The sequence below is a fragment of the Pteropus alecto genome, unplaced genomic scaffold (assembly GCF_000325575.1).
Source record: "Pteropus alecto unplaced genomic scaffold, ASM32557v1 scaffold555, whole genome shotgun sequence".
Taxonomy (NCBI): Eukaryota; Metazoa; Chordata; class Mammalia; order Chiroptera; family Pteropodidae; genus Pteropus; species Pteropus alecto.
The window spans coordinates 259,726-268,022 of NW_006436809.1; the positions used below are offsets into that span (position 1 = coordinate 259,726).

The 8,297-nt window shown below is 49.1% G+C and overlaps 1 protein-coding gene across 1 annotated transcript in view; it reads right to left on the reverse strand.

Annotated features, from left to right (window-relative positions):
• Window positions 1–220: 220 nt before the first annotated feature.
• Window positions 221–8,297, reverse strand: part of TRIM26 (tripartite motif containing 26) — a 22,719-nt gene continuing 14,642 nt past the window's right edge. Inside the window, exons 5-9 of the mRNA XM_006913647.3 lie at window positions 7,423–7,653; window positions 3,119–3,141; window positions 2,530–2,645; window positions 2,264–2,296; window positions 221–1,696 (exon numbers count right to left, since the gene is read on the reverse strand). Of these exons, the coding sequence (XP_006913709.1) occupies window positions 1,014–1,696; window positions 2,264–2,296; window positions 2,530–2,645; window positions 3,119–3,141; window positions 7,423–7,653 (1,086 nt within the window). The 3' untranslated portion in view covers window positions 221–1,013. The remainder of the gene's footprint in view (window positions 1,697–2,263; window positions 2,297–2,529; window positions 2,646–3,118; window positions 3,142–7,422; window positions 7,654–8,297) is intronic.

Here is an 8,297-nt window from a genome sequence, read left to right on the forward strand (position 1 = left end):
TCTCCCCACAGCTGTCTGGCCCTCCCCAGTCCCTCTCCCAGGAAAATAAAACCTGCATGTTGATAGGGCTAGTGTCAGAAGCTAGGGCTAGTGTTACCCTGCTGGAGAAACTGATCAGAGCTTTCAAGGCAGGAGAGGTTTTACTGGACTGGATATTTGCCCTGGTGTTTTTAGATGAACTGATAAGAGCAGGATATTCTGAAAGTAAAAAACTCTCCTCGCGAGGACCAAGCCACAGAGATAATTTATTGATTACTGATCACAACTGTTCCCCCAAAGCCACAGGTATCTAGATCATTTCCCTAAGACCACGGATGGCTTCAGGGAGTCCTATCTCCTTAGTTGTGGAAACCTCATGCACAGCCCTGCTCTCAGAAAAGCATAGACTTTGCTCTGGACCTCACAAGATGATTTCCACTGGAACTTTAGGTGCCTTACTTAAATGGGCAGGGAAGCTTCAGTGGATTTTCATTCAGTTCTTTCAGCATTTTCATGTATGTTTAACTCTGAGCTGGGGTAGCAGCAGATCTGCTTAAAGTGCCAGGGAAGGTAGACAGCAGAGTAGATTTGGGCAAAGTGAAAGCTATGGGATTTGAGGAAGGCAAAATGGCCCAGGGCATTAAGTCAACTGATCTGGCATGAGATGCTACACTGGGCAAATAAATGCTGCCTTGCCTCTTATTCAGCAAAGAGAGTGCAGGGCTGGGTCAAAGGCAGTGGGCAGAAGGGAAGGAGGAGCCCTCATGGACGCCAGGGTCAGAAGTTTGCACAGGAACCTCCTGGAGGTGGGAGAAGAGCCCAACCACGGCAGTATGAAGAGAGCGATAGCACTAAGTGAGGTCTCGAGGGGGCCGCAGCCATTGTGGGGGAGCAGCAGTGGATATGGTGTCCCTCCTCTCCCCGGCTGCAGCTGCTCTGGCCAGGTGCCTCCTTCCCCCCAACAGTCCTGGATTTCCAGAGAAGTGAAGCATCAGGGGACATGGGGCCAGGGGCGGGCAGGATTCAGGCGGGGCTCAGGGTCTCAGCAGGAGCCGTGTTCCCGGCCACTTGAGCCATAGGAAGGGAACCAGGCGCCGGGTGAAGGTGGTGGTGAAGGTGTAGATAAGTTCTTGTGACTCTGCATTGGTGAAAGTCACGGTGCCCCCCTCATAATCCAGGGCGATGCCTACTCTCCGGGGCCGCAGCGCTGGAAAGAGCTCAGCCTCGGGGTTGGTGTTGGCCCAGATGCCCGAGGAGGAGAGGCGCAACGCCCATACCCCGTCCTCCGGCCGCAGGGAGAGGTCGCCCTTCCTCTTCACAGAGTCTCTGGCCACCCCCACCATGCAGCTTTCCAGAACTTCTTCCTCCTCCTCCTCTTCCTCCTCTTCCTCTTCGTCCCCCAGTGACTCCTCATCCTCATCTGTCTCCCAGGACACAAACCCCCCATAGCCAGCCTCCTCCTCCTCCTCCTCCTCTTCCCCCTCTTCCTCCTCGTCCCCCTCCTCTTCATCCTCAAACCAGCCCTCCCTTTCCACCTCCACTTCCCAGTAGACCTTGCCCCAGGTGAAGCCCTTATTGCCCAGCACCCCTGGCTCACAGTCAAACTGCTGGGGGTGCAGGTAAACACTATGGTACAGGCCACTGTAGGTCACACATTTCCAGTCCTCTGACAGCTGCAGGTATCCGCTGGCCGACTGTGGGTCCAGGGTGACACTCACTGTGGGAACAAAAGAAGTAACAGTGTCACCAGTGGGCCAGGAGGGGCCACTAGTCTCCATGGTGTCCATGACAGGGCTGTGACACTATACAATCCAAGGGGTGCTATTCACATCTTAGTCCATATTTCTGGGGTCCTTCAGGGGTATGCAGTGCACAATCTTACAGCCAGAGGGGGGTGGGAAGCACAGATGTTCAGCCTGAAGCAGATATGGCCTCTGGCCTCAGGATGCCATCACAGCTGGCTCTGAATACAGGAGACATGTGACCAGGCAAATAAGGAGAAACTCAGTCATAGGAAAGGGATTGGTGGCAGGACCTATGAGGACAGTATAACTAAACACGGGACACAGAAGGGCCAGAATATCATGTGGAGACCTCTACTGCAGAATGAAGAGTAGTAAACTGATCAGAAAGTGCAAGGTGGGGGCTTGAGATTTGCATCTGGGAAATTCTCCCTGTGGCGTGAGAAGGAACTCCCCAGGAACACTAGCGGGCGGTTACAATCTCCATGGGGAAAATATTCCTTATTTGAGCTAAATCTGGGAACAACCTTTTGGATACTCACCCGTCTTATATTCCAAATCTCTCAGCAGCTTCCCTGGAGAAAAAAGGACAGCAATGACCGTCAAGCTCAGCAAATTTACAGGCTCATTTCTTACTCAGAAAGTATCAATTTCATGACGGGGTTCCATCCCTGAGATCCCAAGAAAACAATTAGGATACCCTCAGAGGACTGAGGGAGGAGAATCTAACAGCAAGGAGCCTGGTACCATCCCTCAAAGTGCCACCCTACCTCCTGACTCCCACCCCAAGGCTCTCCCTAATCCTTACCTTGGAATTCTCTCAGGCCTCGCTGCAGAGACAGAAGTTTATCTGAGAATTCCCCTGTCCTTTTTTTAACCACTCGAGCAATGGGTTTCCCAATCCAGAACTTCTTCCGTGGATATCTGAGAAGATGACAGACATAACCTTAGCTCTTCTTACATTTCTCTCAATCTTTATTACAATTATGAAAGGGGATAGTAAGGTACAATTACTCCCTGCCGATAGGGGACAAAGACACTAAGCAAACTGCTCCAGGCTGAGCCGGGACTTGGAACCATTGGCAGACTCAACATCCAGAACACTTTAGTCAGCTAAGACACTTTTCTACTCTCGCCACCTGTCTCATCTCATACAAGGAGAGTAAGCTAAGGTGCTGAGATTCTACAGAGAACTTGCTCCAGTGTACAGTAAGTCTCCAGTTCAAGGATGTGTTTTTGCTTCCCAGGACAGAAGGTCATCAAGAGGAACCATGGGATGTGGGCACCTCTGGCACCATATTACTCTCCATTAATTCAAATGGGTCATGGTCAAGGAAAAGGGGAGGGGACACAAGCACAGAGGAATGAGGTATACTGAGGAAAGGAATCTCTTTTACCTGTTTAAGAAGTCTCTGGTGTCCTGAGAGGGAAGAAAGCACAAGTATCAATTTAAATCAAAGAAGACTTCATCCATATTTACCAACACTGTATTAGAGACCGGGGATGCATCATGAACAAAACAAACACGGTCCCTTCCTCATGGAGCTGACATTCTAGTGGCAGCACTGGATAAACAAAAATAAGAAAACAAAGTAATCAATGACAGAGCAAATGGCGGTTGGGAGATAGGCAGGAGGTGACAGGCCAACTTCTCTGAGGTTATGACACTTGTGCTGCGATTTGAAGGAGAACGTGCTAGTCAGGTGAAGAATGGGAAGGCGGCGAGGTGGAAGAGCTTGGCAAAGGAAGGCAGAGGTCACATCATGCAGGGCTAAACAGGCATAGTAAGGAGTTCAAATTTCGTTCCATGTACAGTAGTAAACCACCAAAGGGTTTCAAGTAGGGAAGTAGTATATGTGATCTGCTTTCAGTGGCTGTGACTACTAAGTATATTCCAGGATCCATTCTCTCCTTCTTCCTGTTAATAATAGAACCCCTGGAGTAACAGCTGGGCTTTTTGCCACATTTCCCAGATTATCTTGTAACCAGGTCTGGTCATGAGACAAAGCACCAACCAGTGGGATGTAAAAGGAATTAATGACTACAGTTTTGGGGTCAGGTCCTTTAAAAAAAGGAAATTGCTTTCTAATTCCTCTTTTTCCTTGTCTAAAATTTGGATACGGTGGTGGTGAGCCCAACTTCAACTACACAACTGAAGACAACATCCCTTGAAGTTAGTGGAACAACTAGATGGAACCACCAGTGGAATAACCTGGCTCTCTGAATGACCTCACGAACAACCACCCTGACAGCTTTAGACCCGCCAACTCTGAACTGTTACTGAGAAAGAAATAATCTGTTTTATTTGAATCACTGTACTTGAGTTTGATATAATAGCTGACCAAAATCCTAAATGATCAATCACTTGGCTATCATTTAGAGCAGCAGTCCCCAACCTTTTTGGAACCAGGGACCAGTGCTCCTAAAAGAATCTAATGCCTGATCTGAGGTGAAGCTGAGGCAGTGATGCTAGTGCTGGGGAGAAGGTGCAAATACAGATGAAGCTTCGCTCGCTTTCCCGCCACTCACCTCCTGTTGTGCCTAACAGGCCACGGACCAGTAACTGTCTGCGGCCAAGGAGTTGGGGATCCCTGCTTTAGAGCATGGATTAAAGGAGGCAAGGTGAACATGCAGGGGGCCAGCCTGGAGGCTATTGCTGTAGACCAGATAAGAGATAAACGGCCTGAAGCAGCAGTCACAGCAGAGACAGAGAACAGGTATGTTTGAGACAGACCTGACTAGGAGAAGTGGTGACAGATAATCAGGACAGGCCATGGCTTGAGTTGGAGGAAGAATGGTGATGCTATCTGTATGACAGGGACAGAGAGGAATGTGAAGGGGGTTCTTGTGAGATGCTGGTTATCTCCCTTTTGTGAGCCTAAAGCCTCCATAATACTTTATATTAATTTTTGCCTTCCTTTCACTCATATACAAGTATCAGTTAAGTGCTTCCTACATGCCAGACACTGCTCTAGAAGCCTGGGATGAAAAAAAAAGAGAGAGATATAAATCCCTACCCTTGTTAGAGCTGACCTTCTAGCAGAGAGAAGTAGACAGCAAACAATCGACATAAAACAATACATTATATCATGTTATTATGTGATGAGTATTACAGGAAAAAAAAAGAACAGAATTAAGAAGGACTGGGTGGGGGCTGGCTTCTTTGAGAGTGAGATGTGAGAAACAAATAGAATCCCCAAATTGTGGCTGCTGATGACCGTGTCAGAAAAGTCTCAGGAAGAATGCCAGGCTCTACTCTAAGAAGGATATTTAAGAAGTCAGAGCTACACCCTGCCCCTACTCTGAAGCAACTGCTCAGACACAGTTGAGTTTTTGGTAAATCCTTCTAATCTGTCCCCCAAAATAAGTAAATTCAAGCCAGCTTGAGGACTGCATGACAAATCTTGAGGCAGTGCATGCCAGTAAGTCCACTGAGATTTGTGCCATAAAAGGGCAAATAAATGGACAGTGGGTGGGGTGGGAGTTAGGGAGCCAAGAGAGCATATTCTGTGACATGGGACTCGCTAAAATGGTGGAGAGAGAGAATGAGAGCCGTCTAAGGGATAAAAATTGTGAGCATCTCAGAGAGGGTGGGACCCAGAGACCAGTGCAGGAACACTTCTCTCAAAGGACAAAGAAGGGGAGCCCAGGAAGTCCCAAAGTAACCTGAAGCCACACACAAGCCTCCAGAAGAAGTAGCCCACCCAGAGACTCCTGTGCCTATCATGAAACAAACGATCAGAGCAGAGAGGCTAGGGCAACGAATCGTGGCACTCTCAGCACAGGACCTGCCTGGGTACTAATGAAGAGCACTCATGAAGGGGGTCTTCACAGGTTAGGATGGCAACCAACACTGGGTGAGACAGAGGTGTGGCCTGCCACCCGACCCTGCATGGTCCATCCAGGGCTAAATCAGGGAGGATGTCAGTATCTCTTTAGCTTCTATCTGTCTCCTTTAACATCTTCATGAGATTCCCAGTCCAGAGAACTTTCTTTCCTTTTGTATCCCTTGTCAAACAGTCTGTTTTATGTCTTTTGTCATGCTGCATCTCCCTTTCACCTGTATTTCTCTACAGGACTTTTGGATCAGAGCCCCTACCTTAATAGGATCTCATTCTTTGTGTCCATTGACAGTAATCTCTGGGAAAATATTAATGACAATTAAGGACTTAGCTGTCCAGTTTCCTTGCAGCAAAATCAAACTCAAACAAACAAAAAACCCACCAGTACCAATATTTCATGTACTGGTTTTAAGCAGACAGTCAACTCTCTCTCCCTTCCCTCCTCCCATCCCACCCCAGGGACGTCTTCAATCTGAGCAGTCTTGGAGGCTGGGCCACTGCTGGCCCACGCAGCTCCGTTGGGTAGACTGGTGAGAGGTTCTCCTCAGGGAGGACATAAATGCATTTCAGGCCCCGCCAGCACCCCGTCATGTCCCTCTCTGCTCTACACATAAGTGCATATCCACCTAGTGGAGGCCATGGCAAAAAGAAAGATGCTTGTCCTTGAAGGGAAAGAAGAAGAAGAGCGGGGAGGGGAAAGGAAGCAAGTGACCCAGTCAGAGTCTGCAAGAAATCCAGAAGGAACAGAATGACATCTGGAAGAAAGGACGGAGCCAGAGACATACTGGATAAAATGAGAAAAAAGAATAAGAAAACAGAGGCCTGGGAGTGAGGACACCTGGGCTGGAACTTTGACTCAATTCCTGACCTGCCTTCCACTCTCTGGCCCTCAGTGACTTCGTCAGTGATTCTAAAATCTCTGGGAGTCCTGAGTAGTGAGTCTGAATCCACAACGATGGAGAGGTAACCGAGGCTACCTCTTTACGAGGCCTGTGCTAACGCAGATACCTTGAGAACTTGCCTTGCCATCTCTCTCCAGCTATCAGTTTGCCCTACTACTGGGCCAGGATAGCATTTTCAGCAGCTGACTGACAGGCCCAGCCACCCCAACCCATGCAAGTGGAGGAGATCATCACATAGGCCTTCTCCTGGCCCACAAGGGCAGAAAAGTGAAGCGTGCTCCCTCAAAAGGCTGCTGGGCCCTGTTCAGCATGGTATGACTCTTCGGAGAACCTGTTTCTCCAGTCTAAAACTTTGTCTTTCTCAGCATCAAAGTTGTCTCTACCAGAAAGCATTCCAGAAGCAATTAACCTGTTTTCCATCTTTTTCCCTGAGGGTAATTCCACAGTCCCAGAGAAAACCTCACCCACTCTGTCCCCCTTCCCCAGGTGCCTATCTCCTGTTGACTCTCTGGGTCTCTGAGAGAAGCTGCTGTTCAGCCCTCCCTTAGCCACCCCCAACCACTACAGCCTTGTCATTTTCAGAACCATAAAAAGCTTCCACTGGATAAGTGTCTGCCAGTGACTTGTTAGCAGACAGGCTCATGACGGTAGTGATAAAGACAGAAAATAGTAATGAAAATACTACTAACCTTCCATTTCTACAGCACTTTTTAATATTTTAAACTTTTTTTTGTAGAAAATTTACTTTTTGAAGTGACACCATGCCAGTCATCTCATTGTATACTCATGCAATCACTGGAGTAAGTGGGGCGGAACAGGATCATCACCCCCATGTTTCAGAAGACAAAACTGAGAACCCAAGAGGAAGTGACTCTCCCAAGGTCATGCAAGTGAGTGGCAGGGTCAGGACCTACTGTCCTGGTCTCTAGGCTCCCTGCCCTGGGGAAGGTCTCTCACCTGCATGAGCTCTGCAGCCGGCCGCTGGGCCTTGCCTTCCAGTTCGGAGATGACCAGCGCCAGGCGGGCAAGCTCCCCGACGCCCCTGGTCTTGTGCTTCTCCCTGCCCTCTGTGAGCTCCTGCTCCAGCTTTGTCAGCTGGTCCAGCAGGTGCTGCTCCCGCTCCCTCAGGAACTGGTGGCCCTGCTCAAACGCAGCCACGATGCACTGCCTCTGGTCCTGGAGCTTCTTCTGCAGGGTGGGGAAGGAGAGAAGGGGGTGATGCCTCCACCTCCAGGATCTGGTGTTAGAGGCACACAAGGCCAGCTCTTCTCCCCTAGCTACTCTCATTCATAAATTCTACAGTGTTTAGAGCATTCCTGTGCCAACCTCCTTTCCTCGAAGAAGACACAGTAAGTAATTAGCACAGTTCTCTCAGCCGCCATGGGACAGGAACCCTAATTCTGCCTTACTGGTCAGCCCATTATCTGTTCTAGGTAAACCAGTATAAACCTGGGCCCTTTGAGGAACTCTGAGCCAACACAGTTTTTCCTCCTGGACACCAATCTCTGTATGTCACCTGTTCTAGGAAGCTTTCCTTGATTAATCTCATCGAAGCCTGACCAATCCTCTCTTCAGCAACCCTTATTATGGATAAAGTATCTGTGTGTACCCCATCCTAGCCATGTAGGACTGGAACCGGTTCCCATGGTGAAACTGTAGAATGTCTGTGCTCACGGACCATGACCTTTCCTGTCTCCAAATTTCACTGCCGAGTCCAGGCTAGGATCTGGTCAGCATTCTTGGTCCCCTTGTTGGCTGATGTTGGGCTGGCGGCGTCCATGCACACTGAGGGCCTGGAGGCACTCCTTGAACTTGAGCATCTCCTGCTTCAC